The 26,112-nt window shown below is 45.2% G+C and overlaps 1 protein-coding gene across 3 annotated transcripts in view; it reads right to left on the reverse strand.

Moving 5' to 3' along the window:
- nol4lb (nucleolar protein 4-like b) overlaps positions 1-26,112 on the reverse strand; it is an 89,720-nt gene that overhangs the window by 47,460 nt on the left and 16,148 nt on the right. Inside the window, exons 2-4 of one of the 3 annotated variants that reach the window (XM_036534213.1) lie at positions 22,600-22,755; positions 19,530-19,641; positions 15,792-15,901 (exon numbers count right to left, since the gene is read on the reverse strand). In XM_036534213.1, the coding sequence (XP_036390106.1) occupies positions 15,792-15,901; positions 19,530-19,641; positions 22,600-22,755 (378 nt within the window). Of the gene's footprint in view, positions 1-2,510; positions 2,559-11,363; positions 11,509-15,791; positions 15,902-19,529; positions 19,642-22,599; positions 22,756-26,112 lie in introns of those variants that run through there. The other 2 variants (XM_036534214.1, XM_036534215.1) reach the window with 2 other exon arrangements.

Here is a 26,112-nt window from a genome sequence, read left to right on the forward strand (position 1 = left end):
GCACATGAACCTATGAAGATTTCGAATGTTGAATCAACTGAAAAAAATATACTCTGCAAACTCTGTATTCCAAATGATCCAGGAAGTGTACTCGTAAACTATCATTGACTCCTAAGATGCGGACTCCTCTGTGCATTCATTTCTTCATTTAATATTCATTTTTACTTTTTGAACACATTTCCAACCATTCACTGATGGCTGGAGACTTTTAGGAGACCAATAATTTGCTTGTGCCTTGTTTAAACTAGCCTAATGTCACATAAATCAAGGTGGCCATGGTTTTTTGTAGCATTTACACTGTCTCCCATGTGTGGCTCAGCCCAAGTCAGGAGTCGTCTCTGTGGTTCATTGCTCAACCTGATACACTCAATGTGGCCAAACCAAGCCAATTAGACCTAGGCATGTTGTTTGTCCCTTGTTGAATGAGTATCAATACTTACAACACACAACATCTACAGACAATACAAAAAGAACTGTAAACTTTTAAAGTTGTTGAGTGAATTATACAAAAACAGAGCATGACACTGAAATAATTGTTCATTCATAAATGAATGGTGCCTCTAAAATAGGAACACGTAAAATGGTAAAGGACATATTTGTTAATTGATATTGAGAATATTTCTTTACAGAATAGGGTTCATGGTAGATAACATATTTTTTGTATATTCATATTTGGGACATATCATTAGCTTAAAGAAGTTACCAACTGTATTTATATACAGAGTACAGAGCCCACTGTACAGCCTTGAGGAACACCTTAAGTTGTTTCAGAAAGTCTCATTTATTATCAGACAATAACATAAAATATATTCACAATTTGATGCACTGAGCAGTTTTGTTGAAAACACCAACCATTTCTTTCATCTCTGAATGAGCGATTCATGGATGGCTCTGTGTAAAGCTTTAGAGATCTATGACAAGAAACATAAAGCTTTTTATTGTCTAGTGTATTTATTGTCTACTGGATATTCTCACTGAATTTTATTGCAGTTTAGTGTTTAACTTCTAAGCCTGAATGTTCAAATGTTAATTGAGAACGTTTTTGACTGTAGCACCAACCAAATTTTCAAGGAATCTGCTGATTCTGAAAAAGACTGAGATTGATCTGCTCCTTTGTGTAAGGGAAGAACAAGCCTCAGATCTTTGAATGGTCTGAAATTCTGAAATACTTTCAGCAAAAATATTCGCCTTCCACATCTGATATTGAAATACATACATGCCATACATGTGTACATGCTTGTACATTATTACATATTTATATACGTACACACACCCATTGAGCACATCCATTCCACAATATCTAAGTCTTGTGTGCACCAAAGGTACGCACAAGCCTATGAATATTGCTGCGCCACTTGATGGCTATTGTATTTCACCTTCCAATAATGTTTTTTCTGTTATTGTTTTATTTAGGGAGAAATAAAGCCTGTCTTGTACCAATGAGGGCAACTTGGTATTGCTTCAACTGACTGTCATCAGACTCCCCCTTCCACAACCTGCTCCTTGGAGGAGCTACTCAGAGAAGCGCCATGGACACTGGTGCTTCAGCAGCGCTAAATTTTACATTCACTATAAATAGGCGAACGTAGGCCTGTTTATCCGTTGCCATGGAAACTGATCAGGAACAGTAAGTTTAAAAAGACCATTCATTTTGAACCATAATCTGAAGAAAGTGGGGGAAAATCACTAAGAGCTCCTTCAATGAGTTTAAATGCATGATGTGTCTTTACATATAAACACACACATTTATATATATGTTCTCAAATGAATTTTTCATAGGTTTTTTTTTAACATACTTAAATATACAGTATATTTTTTACAATTGTTTATTAAAATGCAATAAAATAATACGACATTAGTTATCTGATATCACAGTGTGGGGCTGTGCAGGCTACAATGCTATGGCTTGGTCACTGTCTTTAAATTCTTTTGAACATGAAATAATAACTGAATATAAAATAACAATAATAAATAATCATACATTAATTAGTTAAGTGTCTCCTTAAGAAGTGGGCCCTCCTTCCTCATTGTGCTTTCTCTGTCTTTTCAAATTTTAGACAATGCAGACTGTGGAATAAACATACATTTACTCATGTTTTAAAACGACACATAATGTCCTCTATATCCTATATTTACCAACGCTGAATCAAAATGCCGACAAAGACGACACGCTATTCCACATTACTGCAACTTCTACCCAAGTGGCCAACTGTAAAATGTGAAACTACTCTAACAATGAATAGTTTTATATTGTTCTCTTGAATTACACAAATTTCACCTCATTTAGGTTAACCATTCAAAATGAACACATCTTGTCTCCACACAGACACAACATAGTTGTGTGCTCAGAGAACCATTTCTCACAACAGGTGAAAAATTCTTGAGAGAGAAAAGCAGAAGACAGCACAGACCCTATATAGACCATTTCCTTGCCACATCTTCCCACTGAGGAAGTGAATTTGAGAGACACTCAGGGTAAAAGATAGAGACAGGTGCCAGTCTTACAGTACCTCACAGCCATTAGAAGCTACAGATGTCCCTCCGTGTTTGTCACAGTTTTTTTCCCTCCTCTTCCTTTGAAATCAATTGGAACTTGGGAGAGCACCAAGCGGAGTGTATCATTTCTTCACAGCGAGGCGAGGGTATTGATAAGAATGGCGTTTGTTGGCTGAGGCACAGCGTGAATCCACACACCGGAGCCCTGTGAGGATTAACATGGTGCAGCCTGCAAGCCTCCACTGCAGAGTATTGATCGCGCAGAAAACCAACCATGAGGAGAGGAAAATACCAGTGCTCACAGATGCACACCTACATACAGGCACAGTGATACACACACACACACACGCACACACACACAGCAGCTTTCACGCTGCAGAGAAAGATGGGAGGACAAACAGACAGATAAATATCAATGCCTATTTGCGATATTAAACTAGTGTGTCAGCCACGGGGTGAAGAAAAAAAAAATCAGCATTCCATTACATGAAGAGGGCCATAATCAATTATTCCAACTGACCTTTCTTATGCCCCTCATTGATTACCCTCACAGCATTCGTAGCTATTTCTGTTGCCGTTCTGTTACGGGGCCGATGCTGTATTGTCACACAGCTGACCGGGCCGGGACAGGCCAGGGCCTGGGGGGGGCGATGCTTGAAACGGTATCTCCGCAGTCCATTACAATGCGCCTCCTTTATTGTTATTCAGCGCGGTGCTTTCTGACAGCCAAGAACAAAAGGTAAAAAAGACGACAGACTACGGGGCGTCGGAGCGATCTGCTGCTCTTGTTTCAGAGTCGCACTGGAGTCGTTCACTCACGCTGGTGGGGGGGTTCAGATTGGGGGAGGGGGGGTTCTCCATTAGCCGGAGTCCGACCGGGAGCCTCTGAACGCGCGCCCCAGCAGCCCTCCCGACCCGCGTCTCACAATCGGGCCAGAACGTGGCAGAGCGAAACAGCAGAAACGCAAAGACAAAGAGGGAAGGCGATCCATAATCCTCGTGCCCCCCAGAGCCTATTAATTACACGACTGAATATAGAGCCTTGTCCCGGATACTAAATGAAGACACAAAAGGAGCGAAGAAACGGCTGAAACGATTAACTGTTTGTCTAATCTGCGCTGAATCTAGGCTCCCTATCCCTGCTCACCAGTACATTACCCCACAAGACGTCTCAGTTAAGAGTAATGCTACTGTTGCCTGAAACTCTGGGCTTGCATACATGAAAAGAATGGGATCAATAAGCCCAGGGATGTCCAGCATTTGACTACCCCTTTTTCCTGCCCAACTGCATTGCACCCAGGCGGTGGGCGTGTCTGCAGAGACACAGTTGGAAGGAAACACAGCGTGGTTAAATGTTTCTGGAGAAGAATACCCAACATGCTCCCTGGAAATCAGGAGTAAATGAACAATTATCCCTCTGTACAGCAATAAACAATTTTTAGAAGACTGAAAGAGGCTCCGGTGGTGCTGGAATGAACTGCAAACATCTGCTGGTTAACAACCCTTTAATACAGGTGTTCCCTGTTACAGGACAGAGCAGGTGACTGAAATAATGTTTAATGAATCATGCTGCAGCTGAAATAAGTATCCACCTTACCTAATTTTAGACTGAATTATTTAAGCTGCAGGTGACTTTGAGGGATTTTTTTTCCAGGTGGAAACACAGATGGGCTGTGACATGAACACAGTCACATAGAGGAAATCTTACATTTATTTAAAGACACAAAGGGAGAAGCACAAGCCCCATGCTTTAAACAGCAGAGCGTCTCACAACATGGGGCTTTAATTCAATATTTGAATTCCACATGGCTTCTCTTCTGAATGGCGAAAGGCTTATTTGTTCATTTTCTCCGGAAAAAAAAAACGGATTCTTTTCACAGCAGTTGATGGTTACCAACGACTTCAAAACACGGGCTCAACTGAGCGCGTTTCTCTGAGCGACTTCTTTGCGTCCGTGCTGTAGTGACAGCCCCCAGATTCGGAGACGCACATACTTTGTGACAAGAAACAAACACGTTAAAAATATGAGGAATATGCAAGTCTGAACGCAATTTAGGCACCAGAAGAAAAAAAAAAAGAATGCGCTTCACAACACTCAGCCTTCGTGTATAATAACAGCATCTATTACCCGGGAGTCATGCGCATTCTGCCGAAGAATGGGCTGGTCCATCTCGCCTCCGCTTCACTGTATGAATTACACATGGCTCATGTCTGCTCCGGCTGTGAAGAGAGCCCACCTCGCTACAAAACTCATTTATAATTCGCAGACACCGGGTTACTGTATTGCTGATGAGATGCCAGCAACAAATCAATTCTCTGTCAGGAGAGGCCTGAGGTGAGTTCCAGTGCAATGGACTTCCTTGATCACGGCAAACGCGGGAATGCATTCCCAACCTCGGGGTCCCCGCTGCCTCTCTGTATAATGCGCTCTTACCAGGGGGAGAGCGAGTCGCCAGCGTTGGATTATCTTTTCGCCCGTCTTTGCGTTCGGCCGCTTGTTTTTCTCACAGTGAAGTCGGCGGAGGAGAGGGTGTTTATCTGCACGCCGCAGACGGAACGTGGACCAGGCATTCTGCCGCAGCGCAAACAGCATTGGGGATCTCAGCGCTAAGGCTCATCTGTTCCAAACCATTCTCACGTCTCCTGCCTTACATATATGCGCCATGTTACAGTGCTCGAACGAAAACACGTGACCTTTCAAATCTTACAGAAAAATCTATTTGACCTACGTATTTGCATGATCCCTGACTGAGAGTGCACTCTTGGCTCTTCAGTAACACCTCGATCTGGCTGTTTAGGAACTGGGTGTCAAGTGCTGCTGGCACACCGGAGAGAACGAGAGCCTTTCTTTGTTAAACTCAAACGTTGAGGAAAAGACTTACAGTAGAGTGTTTGTTTGCTGTGTATCTTGTCTGTTCTTGAGGTTTTAGAATGACAAAACAACAATTATCCTTTACATAAACCATGCCACAGCTATGAAAGTGACAGGGCCTATGTTCTTCTGAAAGGCTGCCTGCCTTGCTTTGATCCAGGCACTGCCAGCATTCACATGGTGAATATAGACATTATTTCACCAAGTGACAATCACGGTGTTACATATTTAACTGCCAGCTTCTCAGATGCCCAGTGATTTCATCACAGTAACAGGAGTGCACCGATCCCCTTTCACAAGACAAGGTTTACTGCGTCTGGGAGCTGACACGCTGACATGGCATCTCTCTCACACACACACACAAACACACACACACGCACACAGATGGGGATATCAAGCATTGTAACACGTTATCTTGCACCACTGTCTCTCACCAAATACATCAGCCACATATTCTCCACACTGACTCATAACAACAGGGGGTCCACTCAATGCCAGGAAAAGAGCTTCTGGTCTGCCTGTGTAGGGGAATATCTGTCATCAGCACAGAACACTGCGAGTAAAGGACTATCTGCTGTCTGCGCAGAGCACTGCAAATAGGGGACTATCCGCTGTCAGTGCAGAGCAGCATGTACAGGAAGATCAACAATCAGCACAAAGTGTGTGCATAGAATGATCAGTCATCAGAACACACCTGTGTGGCCCACAGTACAAAACCTCTCAGCTCTGAGGAGCAGCTACAGGACAATCCTCTGACAGCACAGAGAACTGTCTATGGGAATGTCTCTGGGAATATCTGCGATTAGCACAGAGCAGTGTGAGACTAACAAATGTCAGCAGAGATCAGTGTGTGCGGGACTATTAGACATCAGCACAGAGTAGACTGTGTGACGCTATCAGATGTCAGCACAGGGTGGTGCATATGAGACTACTGTGTCAGCCATCTGCATAAAGCAGTGTGTATGGGATCAAACAACAGTACAGAGCGGATACCACACAATCAGCCAACAGCACAGTGTACATGGGACGTTCAGCCATCAGTACAGTGTGTATGGGAATATCAGCCATCAGCACAGTGTGTATGCGATGATCTGCCGTCAACACAGCATGTAGGCCTTTGGGACAATCAGGCATCAGTACAGTGTGTATGTGACGATCAGCCATCGTTACAGTGCATATGGGACGATCAGCCATCAACACAGCATGTATGGGACAATCCGCCATGAGCACACAGTGAAATGGACAATCAGCCAACAGCACAGCATGAATGGGACAATCAGACATAAGCACAATGTGTACGAGATGATTAGCCATCAGCACAGTGTACATGAGAAGATTAGCTGACGTCACAGTGTGTGCGGGAAGATCAGCCATCAACGCAGTGTGTATGGGATGACCAGCCAGCTGCCCGGAGCAGCGTGTATGGGAATAACTACCTCGGGCACGCAGTGGTGTGCATGAGTGGTGTGCACGGGAATCGCCGTACAATGCTGCGCGATGCGGCGCGCTAACACCACTGGAGGATTCCTCAGAGTGACTTTGTGCCCCTGATTCTCTCTGCCTGTTCCGCTCTGGCTCTGCTTCCAGAGGAGGTGTCAGGGACAGCGGGGGGCTTTATTCCGGTCAGGGCCAGCGTGCTGTGCAGTCACGCTCTCCATGACCTCCATAACAAATCTCTGCACCATTCCACGCTGTCATCCGCAGCCTGCTTTCCCCATGAGCAGGATGAGAGGCGCAGGAGGCAGAGGACAGGTTGGAAAATGTAAAGAGGGACAGCACATGCACAATAGGCGCCGCTCACCACACAGAACTGAAAAGCTCTGTTGTCGGCTTGTAGGATAGTGGGAGCAAAACAACATTTGGACATATTAGGCTGTAATGCTGATGAGGTCTCATTCGGTACCTCGGAGCAAGGAAGCCACAGTACTGGAACATGGTAGCAGATAATGGAATGTCAAACCATCCCCCTCGTTTTTTTTTTTTAAAGTGGTTGATACTGTATGTTAAACCCATCTGATCAGGACCACTGTTTACAACGTACAAACTCCCAGATTACTGTGCAGTCCCACACTGCTATCCCTGCTCTAATCCACACTCGGGCACAAATCTACCGCGAGCGCAACGATTAACCCCTTTCCCTTCTGGAATTGATTCTACAAAGAAAGGCGGGGATTATGTTACTCCAGGTCGAAACTGAACAGAGCCGGAGCGGGGGAGAGTGGGCCGCCCGCGCCGCTTTTGAAGGGGGCGAACGGCGGGGTGTCGGCGGCGCCAGCGGAGGAGCAGGGCGGCGGGGGGAGGAGAGGGACGTTCCGCTGGGCAAGCCTTACACGTCCTCCCGGCGGCAGCGCCGAGCCAGGGGTGAGGGAGCCAGGCCCACGGGGAGCCTGTGGAGGGATCCGCCGTCACCTCCCGGCACAGACTGCCTGAGAGGAAACGAGCCGTGACAGGCCGGGAAATCACACAGTAGGCCACATCATCACATCACAGGAGTCCCCCATGGGCAGCCCTCACTACACTCACACAATACAGAATTGTACACTTCCCTTGATTCCGTCTCCTCAACACCCCCTCCAAAAAAAAACTCAGCACATAGCAGTGTGTTTCAGATGACCGGAGTGGGCCTCGTTTGCTTAATCAAAGGCAATTTGGAATATTCAAACACAGGTAAAGCAGGTGATAGGTAGAGTCTATTTTATTCGCATTCATTAAATCTCACCTATAGGCTAGTCAAATAAAGTTCTATGGCTCTCATTAAACCTTCAGACTCAGACTCCCTATCACTTTGCTGTACATAAGCAACTAAAGTGTTGGGTGTTGGATCATGTGATCGTTAAGATCACTTCTTTTAAATGTTTTTCTGAAAGGAATTGTTTATGGCCTTACCTTCGGCAGGAGCACTGAGTTCACACAAAAAAGAAGGTTCTGGAAACTGACCATCTTTTCAGGGGAATTCTCTCTTCACTTCTGATTGCTACATCTAGGTAATACTGTTAGAAATTTGTGCTGACTATATTCAATAAAAAAAACCAAAACTGTTAGAACACTATAAAGTAATACACGCAAGCATAAACAACTCAATGAGAAATTCTCAGTCATGGTCAAATTAGCAGGAGCAATGGCACGGATCCAAAGGGGAATTTAACGTGAGGATGCTAATATGGGGGCAATTTAATGGGTCAGAGGGCTAACCCACTTTCCTTTGTGGGTTTCTGCTCCAGGATTGGGAAACACGCAGAGGCAAACACGCGTGCACACTCAGATGCACAAAGGCCACCTCCCAGAGAAACGGACCCTCTTAGATTTGTTGTGAGGGCTGAAGCTCTTGATGACAGCTCTATTAGGCACCAAGTGGGGCATACCATTAGTGAGAGCAAGAGAGAGAGAAAGAGAGAGAGAGAGAGAGAGAGAGAGAGAGAGAGAGAGTGCACTGTGAGAGGGACGGTGTAGAAGCAGAGAGCGAGAGTGCAGAATGAGAGAGAGGGAGGAAGCAGAGAGAAAGAGAGAGAGAGAGAGAGAGAGGGGTCTTTGGAGCCAGAGGGGGGATAGAGCATGAAGAGCAAGAAGGGAGTAAGAGAGAGAGCGAAAGAAAGCGGAGAGGTAGGCAGAGAGAGGGGCGAAGACTGAAAGGGAGAAGCCCACTACTGCATAGCACAAGAGCTTGGCTCAAGGGAGAGATTACCACTCAGGCTGCCTCCCTCCAACTGGCTGACCGACTCACAGGGGTCAGGAAAAGTGATTTTTTTGGAAGGCTTTATCCCAGTGAATCGCTGGCAGAAGGCAGTGGATGATAAAAAGGTTTTAAAGGCATTAACCCTTCCTCCCCCGGCACAAGCTGGAGTCCCCTTCCCATGCAAATGAAGCTGTACCTCCTTTCACACTGAACTGCTATGAAAGCTCAGCCCTACAACACAGTACAACTGCAACGGTTTACCCAGTTAATACACAATGTTCTCACAGCACTGCCGCAACAGTGTAGAGCCGTAACGGTAGCCAGTGCCACAGCACGTCTTGGGAATGAATCTGAAGTAGTAGTGCTCTTCTGACCCACTGCCACACTGCTCTGGTTCTGACGGAGCCAGCTAAGGAGCCCAAGGGATGCGGCACGTTGAAAACAGCAATGGAGGTGCAGTCACATCCACCAGCCGCCCATCTCTGCTCTCTCAATGCTAACTCACCCACAGAATCTGCACCAACCTCTGCTCACCGAACTTTCCATTGAAATTCCCCCCAGAACTCCTGCATTGCAAAGGGGCAGTTCAACCATTGGCAATCCAATAACAGAAACACATGTGAATGAGTGAAACCAGTTACAGCAAAAAAATGACTTGGTCAAGTTGCAGAGGGAAAAGTAAGGACTACTAGTAAGCGCCTCAATATGTGCTCTTAATTAAGAGGAAATGCATAATCTGTTTCAATTTTTACTGTAACTGTAAGATATGACTGTTACCCCAAACAAATTGACAATACGTTAAGGTTGCCTAACGTTAGCTGCATGTTACATGACGTTGGTCAATTTCTTGAAATCACGAATTATAACCGGATTTCAATTGATCCAAACAAAAACTGAACTTGACACCTGCATTAAGCTTAGTGGTCTGCCAGCCTCAACGCTTTGTTTCATGTTCAAGTGCAAAGCGAGCCAAAATGAAGTGAAAGAACTTCCAGCTTGCTTTCTAAGGCTAGCTAACCTAGTTATCAAGCTAAACATGTTATAGCTTAGCTACTAAGCCACCGTTAGCTAATAAACTAGCCACACAAAGTCAAACACATATTAAAAGCATATCAAGTAGCTACCAAAGCTGGTGTCAGGTGGATGTACTGTATGTCCAGGCAGGTGTTGCAATCTGTGCTCCTCCTAACAGACAGCAGTTATACCAATAACGGATACACTGGTAACTGCCGTGGACGTTAAATTTTACGAGCCGGCTAACGACACTGGAATGCTGAGCATTTTTGAAAAGACAAAAAAGGTGACACCTCGGGAAAAGAATGTTTGATCATAATCAAGAGCCTACAACTACCTGATCATTCTGTCAACGCAGTAGAAAAATACTTAACGAAATTCGCTTCTTACATTTCTCATAAACATTGTCAACCGTCGAGATAGCTAGAGGGCACTATATGTTGGCAAACACATTTGTAAGCAATTCATTGTATTGAGCAATGTAAATGTCGGCTACCTACTATTGTGATTGGTCACTCTGCTTCTGGGGAGAAACCCATAAATGAGAGAAAGAAGTGTGTGTGTGTGTGTGTGTGTGTGTGTGTGTGTGTGTGTGTGTGTGTGTGTGTGTGTGTGTGTGTGTTTATTGGTGCATATATCTTATTATAGACATTATAACACGTCATAATCATATCAGCGTTAACAATGGTTATGACCACAATCAAGGAAAATAAGTATGTTTACATGTGACAATGCTCGAAATAGTATGCTATTCTATTTAATGCTTCCCGTTACAGTCGAATGTCTTCGCGTTGGTTAGATACAGTATGGTCATTTCAATGGGGTAGCGTGCCGAATACTGTTAAGCGATTACAATGTCAGCACTACACTACTTGGGAATAAATGCCTCAATACCGTATGTGTTTTCACAATACGACTAGGTTAGAGCATGATAATACAGGACACATCAGGAAGACACCATCTGCCAAAAGCACGGTCATATGCTTTTTGTGATATAGCAACATAAATAATACTTATAATCACGGTTATTACAAGCAAGTAATAAAAAGACAAAGCTCATCGATTTGATTTTAAACCGGAAACAGCAGCAGATCAATAACATTTAAAAACCTCCATTTGAAAAAGTACAAGATATGGTAACCAGAATAGAGGACGGGATGGTCAGTTTCACTGTACAATATTATTTCCCACAGCTAAGAAAAATACAGGAATTAGCTAAGCCCTTAGCTATAGCTAGCTTACTGCCTAGTTAGCCAACCGAAATAATAATAAAAGCACAACAACAACAAAACAACACAAACTACTCACCTTTTTATATGGTCGTATCTTTCAAATATATCTGTCAGACCCCGTTTTAATATTTCTCCCCTTCCCCTTTCTGTCTTTTTCGTTTTAATATTTAAACAATATCCTGCTAATGAGAGAGACAGGACCCTCACTGTGACTCGCACTGGCAACCAGCCCCGAAGATGGAGGCGGGGCCGCTGCTTGTTGACGTCACACCTCGTGCATAGGGCTGTACAGTGTGGTACAGTAGAATCACTAAATCCCTTTAAATTTTGATTGGCGGCTTTGGCTAGCTTTCACCCCCCTCCCCCTCGCTCTATCTCCCTCGTCCCTTCGCCCTCTCCCTCTCTTTGTTAGTCTTGTCGTTCTTGTTAATTGTATTGTCTGTCTTGAAATGCACCAACCACATAATCTCCGTAACACCAACTTGAAAAGAAAAAAAGACACAGCCCTGTTGGACTGTCATTCTACATCGGCTCTACCTCCATTTGAGTTTCCATGCTACCACATTCACAAAATGTACTCCCAAATTATTTGTTGTGCTTATTACAGCAATGAGTTGAATATATACACCACTTTAGAACAGTTCAGTTCTCTGAAAAATATCTGATTAAATGAAGCACTAATAATATAGCCAGGTGCATTTAAGGAAAATATCCCAACTAATCAGAGACATATGTATTTACTATTCTTGACCAGTTCCACCACTACTCAATCAGTATGACAGCATTTTGACAAATCAGTATTAATGAATTAACATAGGAAGCTTGAACTGATTCTATCACATACACATCATTCACTGTGAACAACATTTCATCAACAGCATTTTGTCCTTTCCTGCAAGATTGGCTAGATGTCACAAAGCCACACCACATTGGCCAGCCAGCACTGTGCACTACTTAAACATTGGAACAACCCAAAGATGATGGAGGAGCACACATACACTTGTAGCTGACTTATAAAAACATATTTTTCCAAAAAAACGTAGTCATTTTAGTCGTTTGAAATGTGTTTCATGCTTGCCAGCTGATAAAAGTCTATTTTTGATATAAGTGGCAAATAAAATTAACAGCAAAACAGTCTCTTTTTTCACTTTATCTCTTACAATGATTGCTATCTATTTGTTTGGCAGACACCTCTATCAAGGGGGACTTAGATGGCATATATGTTACAGTAATATCTATTGGTACAGCTGGATATCACAGTGCTCTCCTCAGTATGCAATGGAAGAGTCTCTAACTGGCTTCTAAACCAGAAACCTTCAGGTTACACTCCCAGTTTTTAACCTCTAAGCCCCGGGCCTCCAGTCCACATCCTAGGGCAGTGAAAAGGAAGCCTTGCTGGGTGGAGCCTCTGCTCTAACTTGGTACTGTCCTATTCTGCTGGATCTTGCAAAACAGTGCAATCGGCCATGGTCTGAGATCTTTTTGACCCGCACAGTTCAGAAACAGGAGAGGGAAAGAGAGGGAAGGAAAGGGATTTTTTAGCTTCTTCAACCTGCACAACAGCACCAGGGATGCAATGGGGAAGGACAGTGGAAAAAGCAAAAGATCTAAACTACACTCAAACCTGTTTCATGTAAAACTGCATGTCGTACGTGAAAAAATGTTGGATTAAAATGTGCAGTCTTATCATGTGCTTCAACAAACATTATGTACCCTGGGGTGTATGTATGTGTATGCACACATGTGAAAGGCATTATAGAGGGAGGTTCCCAAACCAGGAGGAAGTTTGGTGTGGGTGCATCTGGGAGACATCTCCTTGCACATTCCATCACTGATGATGGGACACAATCATAATGTGTTACTCACAACCCTCTGTTACAATTTTCCTACTTGTACTGATGATTGTGCTAGTTGGCGGCTACACCATTTTCCTTTGAGATCAGTCAAAAGACAAATTGTAGCACATTTTTGTGAGCCTCAGGATTTTGGAGAGAGGATTCATAGGGAAACACTTCCACCTAGAGGCAATGAGGGAGAATAGCACACCTAACCAATATTAGTTTACTGCAAACACAAACTTGCTTCTTTACCATCTGTCATGATAATATTTATTTTTGTTCATTGCATATCCATATTATAATACTTAATGCTGAATTTTTGCAATTCATTGACTCTAGTATATACCATGTGTCTGGCAGGTGCTGTTAATGCTAGTGCATCAAAAGGTGCTTGCTTTTCAAAATGAATGTGTATTTGAGAGAGTCAGATTATCTTTTTCCTTTGTCATTCTCACTCACTGTATTTAGTATGGGACTCTTAAATATATTTGAACACAGTACATAACAAAATTATTTACAAAAACACTTACATTAAATTTTTTTAACAAGGCATTATACTTTTACTTCTAGCTTCATTCATTATTTCACCTATTTCAGGAACAGCCCCCGCCACAAAAGCATTTTTGTCACCCAGTAGAATTTCTATATTTTAAATTTTCTCAAAAGCACATGTGCTATACTGTGAAAATGGCACACAGGAAATAATGTGCCATTTCTCTGTCTTAATTATAGCCCCTCTCCTGCAGGCCTCCACCCCCCCACTCCCCGCCCTCAGCAGTGAGAGCTGAGGCCCTGTGTCTGCAGTTTGCAGGAAGGATGCCTGTAATTTCCTCCTTTATTGAATTGGAGTGGATGCATGCACCCTGATGGGCCAGCCGCACAGCAACATCTTCCAGCCCCACAGCAACATCTTCCTCTCTGCAAAGGCTGGGCCTACGCAGCCCTGCTCCTCTCAACACACTGCAAAACACTGGAATATGCAAAAAAAGACTTCCTTCCCAGTGATGACCTTCATCTGTGTTTCACTCCATGCTCTGAGAGCACTGATCCCCCCCGCCCAACCCCCACCCCCAACACGGCCTCTACCTTCCCTTGCCTTCTCAGCACCGTGTCATTGTTCCTTATTTCCTATCTGATGGTCTGTGCTGAGCAACAGTGACTGCTCTCACAAATAACAGTGGACCCTGGGGTGGGTTTCTGCGGAGGCCTCTGTGACCACACCTATAGAAACAGCCTGGCCACATCCTGGTGACCAGCAAGACAAGGGCTTTAGCTCACATGCTTTACTGACAGTGGAAATGCAGCAATACGCCACAGTCTGTATTTGCCATATATGCTGAGCTTGTGAGGCCCCAAAAGACAACAATCAAATTTCTTCTAACTGTATACAGGTATAGAGAAAATCAAAAATATTACAAATGAACCTCAGGCTCACAAATTTATCAAATTACCAAGAGACTGAGAAGAAAAAAAGGGCAGAGGGAGAGAGAGGGGGAAGGGAGAAGGAAAGGAGTGAGACAGGAGAACCTTGAGGGTAAGTGTGTGACAGTGAGAGTGAATAAGTGACAAGGGATGTTCATTTCCGGGGGGGGGGGGGGGGGGGGGGCACTACCCTACCCAGCAAGACACACTGGCAATCTGCAGCAAATTGAAACTCAAGTGGTTTTCTCACACCTCAAGCAATTAAACTGGCTCTGCTAGTTTTTACAATTAGCAGAAGGGCTCTGCTAATTGTAATCTACCGAAGCCCACCCCTTTCCTGGTACACAAATGCTTCTGGTACATACTTGCCCATGCACTGATCCACCTCGACCCACACCCACACACCTCCACCAGACTCATCTGGGGGGATGGGGGTGGGGGGATCTGCAGCAGCAGGCTAAAAGAAAGAATTAGCAGATTCTGTGTCTGGTCTACATTAAACAGGCCAATATGGGGGTTGGAGGTGAGCTGTGGGAGATGTGGGATCAGGGGGGAACAGTGTGGACTTAACCTGATGACCTCATGAGATCTGCATTTCTGGGAACCTAGTTTGCTCTGCCTGACACCAACTGCTGGTTGCAAAAAAAAGATACTACATACACAGTAAGGCAAACATTTTCAAACCCAGTACGAGGTGGGGTGAGTTGGGCTTAAAGAAATATTTCTCCAAACTGTTTAATATTACCAACTGGTGGGGCCAGATTCCCACCTCACTGTTTGCGAGATTCAGGGAATTCTACTCCTGCAGGGCTGTGTGGCTCCTTCCAATATTACATGTCATGCTCTCATGAAGGCTGCTGACAGGCCAAATTGTATGTGCATGAATGTATGCAAATTAAAAAGAGTGAAGATGGGCTCACTGTCCTAAGTGGTCTTTTTTGGAGAATTGGCTGTCTTCCTCTCAGGCAGTTCATAAGGTGATTTTTTGCAGCTTTGCCACCTACCCTGAGACCAGAAAACTTCCTTCTTTTACAGCCCCCAGCCCCCCCCCCCCCCCCCCCCCTTACACTGTGCATCATCCCACATTTAAACAAAGCAGTATGGGAGCCCCTGAGCTGGGACTGGGGGAGACCTACAGCACCCCACCCAGTCACACCTCTGCCACAGACTAAAGCCGGCCTTGGACAGGAAAAACACTGCAGACATGGAGGCGCACATGAAGACTGCCAAAACCCTTCTCCTACCTGCTCGTTGGCGTTCATGAACTGCAGCTTCATTTGCTTCAGGTACGTGGTGGTGAGCGGCATATTGTAATCGATGAGGTCTGGCACTAGCGATGTTGGCCGGTCGTTCTCTGTAAAACAACATACAGTTAGAGATATGAGCGTAACACTACTGGGGTACTGAGGTCATTGAGGGTGCAGTGGGAAGAAAACATATCAGGTTATAGGCGACATACCATTTTCAAATAAAGCATTGTTCAGAGTAAATGCAGCATTTAAAGGAAAGATCAGGGGTAGAGGGTTTACTCTGGGAAGGCTTTGAACCCTGTAGTTCTTGTTTATACGAGGCCTCCTATGTCTGAATGTTTCCTTTAGCATTGAACAATGATGATTGGCACCCAACCCAGTTGTGGAGGTTATTGCAGACACAGAAGGCTATGGGCTGTACCACAGTGCCTTTATGTAAGCATATAACGACCAATATAGCAAGACTAGTTACATAAAGCAAATAATTACAAAACTGCACTATATCATCACAGTTTTCAGGGAGAACTAGACATGAATCACATGCCTACACATTCCAAAATTCAAAAGATAGAATTTTTACACTACTTATGGTACCAAATGGCAACTAATTTGATTCCGGTACATTACATCATAATTTATTTTTGTTGCATTAGATGGCTTAATGTGTTATCCATTGTAAATTCTGAAGATGCTTAACAGGACTACTATATATGTGTATAAATGAATTTCCTTTCATTTCAAAGCACATCTCATGCACCAATGGAATGCTAAATGTGTGCTAATTTATACAGCCAAAAACTCACAATAACTGCTGTCTTAGTTTATGGCAAGTACTGCATTTAGTGTGTTCAGTCTGGTACACCAAGATTGCAAAAGTAATGTTTTTCACCTGAGTAATCTATCAGTCTATCATCAAAGACACAGACTTAGAGAAAGGCTGTTAAGTTCAATTAAGCCATCACTGAGATATGTCAGAAGAGCTGGCTCCACCAAGGGTACTGATGGAAAGCACAGTGCAAACGGGGGTGGAAAATGGAGGGAAATTATGTGAAATTATTTGTCGAGCATGTATTTTACACTTCATTGATGAAGTAATGTACAGAAAGATAACCTGAAATCTTCCACTCAAAAGGACTTTTTGAGCCACATGGTGCGGAGTTTATATACCACTCAATACGACTTAATGCGTGCTCTTCAAAGGTCTTAAGGATATGAAGCCAGCACTTAAAGTAGGCTTTACTGAATTCATCGGAATATTTAATAGACCTCATTTGCAAAATCCCCTCCCCGTTTTAATGTGTTCAGCCCAGTAAAACATGTGCATGTGACTAATTGCATATGCATCAAGGGCATGGGCACACAGTGACAGCGTTGCTGAAAAGCGGGCCTTAATCGCGAGTTTGACCAGCCCTCAGCACCACTGCTTCTGTCATAGCTCCTGAGAAACAGCCTGGAAAATCTGGCCTGGAGTCTCGTACGTGGGACATCATGAAAAAAGAAGTGACACTCCTTTAAGAGGGAAAAAAAAAACAAATATTTCCTTCTACGTATTTTGTTCTTCCAGGCACTGAATAAGGTACCCATGGAATCACTTCGCCGTGATGGTATTTTGTGGTTGCGTGTTATATGTGTCCACTAGAGGGACATGGCTCAGAAGGCAGCTCAGTCCTAGAGCTAAGAACACTCCTGCAGCCATTGTCCCCATTTGCTCAGTGCAATGTTTACTCAGTTGGGTTTATAAAGCTTCGCTTTCTAATCGCTCTAATGACACTTGTATAAAGTACATTCTTTTCCACAATATGCTGTCTTCTTCATGCAGCCTTCCTTGCAGTGTATTGCAACAGAAGCAGCACAAGTAATAAAATCTTATGGCCAGCCAGCAGATGTGTACCGACACACCAGCTAGGAATTGTGAAGAGCTCTGTGCTGAAGGCATAGGGGCAGAGACAGGGGGGGGGTATGTGGGTGGCGGCTCTTCACAATCAGACAGAGCAAGGACTGGGTGGCGGTTTTGTCTTTCCATGAGATGGCCTAAAGCACAACTTGCTGAGGATTGGGGCTGCCACTGAATGCACTCTGTACTTTGCTGGTCTCCACTCCACCTCTGATTCCAATGTGCAGAGTATGTACAGTACTCCAAAAGATCATATTCTGATTTAAATCCATTGTGACTGCATAAATAAAACTTAATAAAAGGTATATTGACATTAAGTGTGTACTTATCATGTCTGTTATGCCTGATCTTATTGTCACAACTAGTACCTATTCAAAAATGCATGTCTAAAACGAAACTCCTCTGTCCAACCGAAACGTACCAAATTCTTACATTTCAGTAAACATTAATCAAATGTGACTCTATACACAACAGTGACAGTACACTACACTAATACTGATATGAAATGTAATTTCAACAGTAAGAGGTGGAAATACATGTAATGAATTTGGTATCCTGAAAGGGTCCACCATGCCACTTCCCTCATCAGGGTCCAGTTCAGCCCCAGTCAATCAGGGCAATCATACAATCTATCACCCACTGAGAGCACCTTCTTCTCACACTAGCAATCAGTAATCAATAATTGCCAGTCTACTCATTTACCCCTGGGTATCGACAGCTTTCTTCAGCTTTCTTCTATGATTTTTTTCCCTGAGAGCTCTAGACATATGAATATCACCCTTCTGAGAATTTGACATTTAGGAAATAAACAGATACTGATCTTGAGAGAGTAGATGGAGAGATATTCTCAAAGCAGGATAAGCAAGGTATTTCCCGTCCCTGCTATGCACTATATCACACCAGCTTGCTGTAAACTACTGTTACTATAGGGATGAAAGACTTACATTAATTAGTGCCTGTGTCTGTTAAAAACAGCCTCTGTGTACAGTAATTAATTGTGTTTAATAATTCAGTCCTGAACTTTAGACTGAGTGGCTTAGGCAGACGGAGGAGACAGAGAGGACCCCCACGGGGCAGGCAGCCAATTAGCTGCTCTCTTTATCTGAGACGCCCAGTGTTGGTTCAGCATTGGCACAATGGCTCGACAGTGTTCTGACCAGGCCTCGAGGTGTCCTTTCATGCCGTTTATCAGACAGTTGCTTCCCAGGTTTTTTGGGTTTGTTTTGGTTCGTGGTTGTTTGGTTTGCTGGCTCTTCTCCTTTGAGGGAATGCTGAACTGCTTATTGTTTGAGTGGCAGGACGGGGGTGGGGAGGGGTGGAACTGTGTGGGTACACAGAGAAAGAGGTGGGGCAGCTCTCCTGTCAATCAGGTACACTTCAGCTGCCTTAATAGTGCACTGATGCTGTTCCAGGAAAGGCCACTCCACCAACGATTGCTGAAGGTCTCTCAATCAGAACAATGCCCTTCACCTGACCATCTGATTTGTCAGAAGCCCACTAATTGCACTATATTGCACAAATTGCAGTGTGTTGGGAGTGGGAAGTGACTAATAAAAGGCCCTCCTTTTCAGGAAGAGTGGGTTTGCAATGCAAAGAGATTATGGGAGAGAGGCAAGTGGCACCTCTGAGGCACAGAGGATAAAATATGGTCAGCCTGTAAACGTCCCGCTGAAATAAACACTCGACTGTCCTCTCGGACGATGGAGTAGTCATCTAAATATCCATTATAGGGACGCGGACCGCAGTTTATTTCTGCACAGCTGAAACGTGGTAGTGGTGTAGCTGCAGGCCTGACAGAGCGGGGCCGGGGGTGGCACTGCCATGCGCTGGGACCGTACCTTTGAACTCGGCGCCGCTGGGGTTGATGTGCATCCTCTTCTGACACTCGCCACAGCTCATCAGGAAACGGGTCACCGCCTCTCTGGGCAGGAAGGCGTACGTCTCAGCAATCTGTGCCATGCGAGAAGGGGAAGGGGGGGAGGGGCACAGGCAGCGTTAACATCGGGCCAATCGCAGCAGTGTGTTGGGTTTTATTATTTTTAATCAGTGTGGAAGGAAAGTGTGGAAGGAGAGAGAGAAAGGGAGGGAGAGCGAGGAGAAAGGAAAATAAAAGGAACATAGACATCCACAATACACGTAACAAAAAATGGTCTGAAATAATTCAGTTTTAATGTGCAAGCATTTTTATGTACGCTGCATAACTAACATAAGAAAAAGATCAAATGAGAGAAGAACCACTGGCTTCTGTCTTTTCATCATAGGAGTGTTGGAGTGTGTTCAGGACAGGTCTAGAGCAGAGGGCAAATGTAGCAGTAATAACAGGGAAACACAAACACAATAAAACAAGACTAATGGCTGGAAACAGCCAGGGTGTGAGTGGCATATTACCTTTGTGCACCACAGTCTGACGAATACAAAGATGTAGGCTTCTCCCTCTTTACTTCTTTTTCAATCTGTCTCATTTCCTCTCTCTCTCTCTCACTCTTTCTTAAAAAAGCATGTGTATCTGTATGTGTGTGTTTGTGTGTGTGTGTGTGTGTGTGTGTGTGTGTGTGTGTGTGTGTGTGTGTGTCAGAAAAGAGAGAGAGTGTGTTCTACATCACAATAAAACCAAGGGAAATGTCAGTCACAGCCCTTGGTGAAAGACTCCTCCACTCCCCCTCATCTTTTTGCAGGCACTTGGCACAAGTGTACTGCTAGGAGAAATGCGACCAGTGACCACAGAGAGCAAGGTTAATCTGACAGATGCAAGGTTTCACTCATCACAAAGCGGGGTCCTTGAGGAGGAGAGGAACAACAGGGATGAACAGATAAAAAATGCTGGGATGCTTCTAAGCTCATTGCTTTAAAAATGTTCAATAATTGAATGACCACATTCCATGGCCAGCTTGTGGTTACCTGTCATCAGCATTGCCACAGGGAGAAACTGAAAACCTAGTGCTTCTTCATGTCAGCCGCCTTCTCGTACAAACCGCCTTCTCGTACAAACCACCTTTTCGTACACACGCTCCCACCCCTCCCCCCCTCACTCCTCCCCATCCCCTCTTCCTGACAGAAGCCCAAATGTCCCGGGCTTCTCTCCCTCCCTCCCTCGCTCTCTCCCTCTATCTCCTCCCCACTGGCATTCCCTCATGCGACCTTCATGCAACCCTGGCAGGCCGGCTGTGCAGCGCGGGCGCATGTCCACCACATTCCCCCTTCAGGCTTTCGCAAACAAGAGTGGGCTGTGCCACCGCAGCAGGAGGCACAGAGACGCATCCCAAAATAAAGCCGCCCCTGCTGGAGACCCAGCGTCAACTCCCCCCCACCCCCGCCCCGTGCTCCGAGGTACATCCTCGGCACCATTGGTACATCTGCCCCACCCCCGTGACCATTATTACGGCAACATCTATCACATGACCGAGATAAAGCTCAGGAGAGAGAGCGGGCTGGGAACGATGGACGGACACTCAGTGCTGAATGCAAAGGCCTGCCCCTACAGGGGCACAGTGTATCAGGCAAAAACAGGGGGGGCTTGTGATAGGGTGACCGAGCACTTGGGTGGTGAGTCGTTCGTGTCCCTGGTGCACACTCATGTGAAGAATACATGTTACACGGCATGCTGAGGCAGGTCTAGCATGTTACCAACTAGGAACAGCTCACATAATGAACACTTTTAATCAATATCAAAAGCCACTGAAAATGACCTGTCACCGATAATCATTATTCTAACAACCAAGGTAATTCTACAAATCAAGCATGACACTAATCTGTCAATGATAGAACACCTAAATTATTAATAGAAGCAACAATGCAGTTACTCTGTTTCAACAGAAGAGGGCAGGATCTCTGGTACAGACAGAAAAGGGAATGGCTAAATGGTGTACTGGTAAATTAATGTAGTTTTCCTCTTTCATTTTGTAGTGCAGTTTCAGTGGTACCATATTTGCCATTTGAGATAAGAATGTCACAGAAATGTGGCAAAATGCGTGTCCAGGTCAGGTTGTGCACTATTACCCACATTCTAAATATAACCAGACTTTGCCCTTACTTTCTTTAGAAAGCAAAAGCCCAATAGTTGACAAGGAAAAAATGTCTTTATTGTGACCAGAGGTCAAGCTCTCTCAAGAATCCAATATCCTCACCAGCTCTTTTAATCAAAAGTGAGAAACGTTTTCTTTCACACAAACCAAATGAAATTGCAACAACTTTCCACATTCTTCCTGTTTGAAATACAAAAGATAAAGAGAAACGTTTCCAAAATGGGGGGGGGGGGGGGGGGGGGGGACGGCGCAGAACAGCCCAGTCCAACACATTGGCGGCATTTTGACTTAATTTGATTCCAATGATTTCAAAGATAAAGAGATCTTTCCTGCAAGTCTGCCCAACAATTCCAATTCCATCTGCATCTCTACCTTCACCTTAACAAACACAAATGAATTAACAGGCAATGAGAAAAATGCATGTGTGAAGAGAGTGAGGAGAGAGGAAACACTTCTTGTCAGCTTGTAAGGAAGCCGTTATAATCTATAGCTACATCTCAACCACAGATAAATGCTCCCTCTATCAATCATCTGCCATGTGAAAAAAAAGCAAGCAGAAAAGTCAGCTCATGGTTATGCAGTGTTCAGAGGAGTGAGGCCGAACACCAGAAGATGAACTGTTAAATAAATAATATAAAATGAACCAAAATCATTCAAAGAACAAAAATACATAAAAAACACATTAATAAGGCAGAAAGAGAAATGAAACTGAGTCAGAAAACATGAATGGAACGAGAAAAAAGAAAACATTTTGACACTGACAGAATATAAGACGATCTAAGAAAATGATAGAGCGAGAGAGAGAGAGAGAGGCAGATAAAGAAACGGATGGATAGAGGACAGAGAGAGGATCTGAGTTTGGAGCCGGTCAGAGGGGTTTTCTCACCGCTTTGTATGTTTTCTTCTGGCCAGCGTGCTTGGGCGCTTTGCTGGGGTCAGTTCCAATCTCCACATGCATGGCGTAGATGATGTCAAAGAAATCTTCCACCACCGCCACCCGCTTCAGGGAGGAGCTGTCCTGAGTTGAGCTCCCATCGACACACTGCAAGGCAGGGGAAGAGCACTACTTTAGCAGGCCGTGACACAGGGCTGAGGCCTACATCTTACATGTGCCAGAAAACAATTATCAGTTGCCAATGAGTGGTTTTTGCTCTTTGCAGCTGATAAAATGAACAGGACAGGAAATGCAGAATTCATCACCACCTCTCAGCATTACCACTGCCCAAAGTGCACACATTTGCTGTCCCAAAAAATAAGCTTGCAGGTGATTTACCAAAATGACATTGCATAAAACTGTCCCGATAAATAATAATTTAATAAGTATAACACTAACTGTTTTATAAAGATGTGCATAAAGAAATGTTCACAAAGACACCTCTTTTGTGTGTGCATATGGACTTGAGTACACTTGTGCCTGAATATCTCGTTTTGTGTAGTCTGAAAATGCCAAGACAGAGAGTGATTGTAAGACTCTGTAATATTGACATAAGAGAGAGAGTGGCAGAAGAAAGACATGGCAGGCAGTGGAGCACTGTATTCCTCAGATAGAAATCACTGCCTTTGTTGCCTTTCACTGTGCGTTTTGTCAATTGCAGTTGATTGGTCCGGCGTTTCTTTCCGAAAGCAACAATCAAAGCAAGCGATACACAGAGCAACACAAATAGTTCGGCATCCTCCCTCCGGCCCTCTTTTTTCCCCTCAAACAATCCTGATATATACTCTCGGAAGAATAAAGCATAGCTGTTACAGTGCACACCAAGTCATGACTAACTACTTTCATTATTTTTCTTCATTTACTACTTAATAACGCATTAACCCAGCATCACATTGTGTTTTAAAGTAAAACTAGGAAGAAGTCTCAGGCCAAACAGTGGCCATTGGCTGAGCTATTAGGTTTAACATAAAACATCAACTACACAGGTAGTTGAAATTTAAGTGAATTAGGAAAGAAAGTAAACAAAATGTGAACATCATTTCATCTTTTGCCTGGTGTGTGTAAAAAAAACAGAAAGAAATTGCTGCACTTTGCTGTTCTGTACTAATGATGAAAAATAAGACTATGAACAAACAGCCCACTCTGAAACCCTGCTTTCCATAAGGCAAACCTTGTTGCCATGGAAACTACAGCCGACCTCTCGGGCAGGTGTGCGGGGCAGCAGGTCACGTGACACAGATGGCTGCACCTAGTAAAACTTGAATTGCTACAACGGTCACGACAGTGGGGGCCATCTGATTTACACACGCTTCCAACCCACACAGGCAAACAAAAAAGGAGCTCTTCCTTTTCTTTCCCCTTCTTCTTTCTGACCTTTTGTTTTCTTTCCTTTTTCTGTCTTTTCCTGTTTCTCCATCTTGTTTTGGTCTTCTCAACAGCCCTTAACATCTTATTTCATGAAAGCCGACATTGATTTTCAATTTTGCACCGAAGAAACATGCCTTTCTACAGTGCTATAAATTTCTCTGCTTGGTGTTCCACAGGACCGAGGCCAAAGTGGGCTATGCGGGGTGGGGGGGGGGGGGGGGGGGGGGGACTGGAACGACACTCAGAACAATGCGAATAGAGAAAGACCTTCCTCTTTCCATTCGTCTCTAAACCCTGATCCTTTGGCACCCATTAGCGGACAGAGGAGTCAGAAAGTCAATCCACCAACACGCAACTCTCCTCTCCCCATCTCCCTCTCCCACTCCAGCACTCTCCCCCTCTCTCTCCCGAGTGTGCCAGGTAATGAGGGTTGCCATGGCAGCACGGCACAGCTTACAGAACGGCCAGGCTTTAATCCAGCTCTCACTAGCCACTGTCCTTGTGCTTTTATCATAATCATCATCTTGGTATCATTATTATTGTTATTATTTTTATTATTGTCATTTCCGTTTTTAACGATCATTACTATTTCTACTGTTATAACTATTGGTTGCATTCTGTTGCAGTTGAATAAACTGGGACTCCGTGCTCACACACACACACACACACACACAAACACACACACACACACACACACACACAAAAATGTTCGTGGCTTCACAAGCTAGCTTTCTCGGTTCATTGAGATATCAGAAGATTACAATACCCTTCAGGAGCGGGGCCACGTGTGAGCCGCCTGCTGCCTGTGTGACCAGGACACATGATGCAGTGACATGATGCTGCGTTCCCCCGCTCTGCCCCCCCACCCCCCACCCCCACGGTTCCGGGGCACATCACCGGTGCGGGACGCGACTGCGCGTGACAGGAGGAGCCCCGGCGCGGGGGATATGTGGGGCACGGGGGAGGGCTGGCCCTTCGGGCAGAGCAGCTAGGACGGCGCCTTCGCCCGTGCTGGGTCAAAGTCGCGGCGCTCAGAGCGGCCGCTGCCGAGCCCGTCCTGCCCATGCGCCGGCCGAGGCAGAGTCCCGCAAATCACATAGCCCTGCCTCGCCGCACGGCCGTCCCGTGCCCGGGCATGCTCAGAAGCAGCGAGCCACTCTGACGCGTACACACCTCTAACGCACACCACATGCGTGAGTGCACATTCAGCGTGGTTAGAAGGAGCGGGGAGGAAAGGCAGATGGCAAATGAAGAAGGGAGAAGTGCAGGAGGGAAAGAACGACTTTCCTGCAAAGGTTTCAATACGCTTTTGTCTAGACAATGAAATAACCTCTGAGCTTCAGCAGCTAATGCACTCTGTCACCCCCATGAGTGCAACCTCAGGTACCTCCCGCGCTTGCTCTCTATCCCTGCCAGAGCACCTCTCTGCCTCTCTCCATCCCTCTCCCCCGCGCTGTCTCACTCCTGAACCTGGAGGCCCCAGTTGTCCCTGACTGCATAGAATAATTACACCCCCCCCCCAACCCCCACACCCCCCCCCCCCCCACTCTCACTCCTCCGTCCCGTTCCAAACAGCTCTGTTGCTAGGAGACTGGAGGGGTCGATTCTGTAAACGGCCGCCTGCCCTCCGCCCTGCCCCCCTCGGCAGTCAGATGGAGGAGGCGGCCGATGCGGGGCGACCGCAGAGGAGACCACTGCCCCGCGCGGCCCTGTAGACAGACGGCCGGTCGGGCTGCTGGCCGAACTGGAGCAGGCGCAGGCGGGCCGGTTTAAGCTGGGCAGCGGGTAAACCTTCAGGAAAAGGTACAAAAAAAAGAGGCGCTGCTTAAAATAAAGTGGCCCAGCTGGCCCCCGCGACAGCGAACAGACACGCTGACGGCTCCGTCACCGCGGGGCGGATCTGGGTTTCTCGACAGAATGCCCCTCGTTTGCAAATTCCTTTGTTCGAAATTCCCTTTTTTGCTGTTGCTGCTGTGGTTTGTCAGTTAACAGCAGCAGCAACTTGGTGACTTACAATGGTTAGACACCGACGGCATTGTGAGCAGGAAATTGTTCACAGCAGTTTCAGAGGTATGTTTTGCTATAAAGCCTGACAGG

This window comes from Megalops cyprinoides, chromosome 7 (genome assembly GCF_013368585.1).
Source record: "Megalops cyprinoides isolate fMegCyp1 chromosome 7, fMegCyp1.pri, whole genome shotgun sequence".
NCBI lineage: Eukaryota > Metazoa > Chordata > Actinopteri > Elopiformes > Megalopidae > Megalops > Megalops cyprinoides.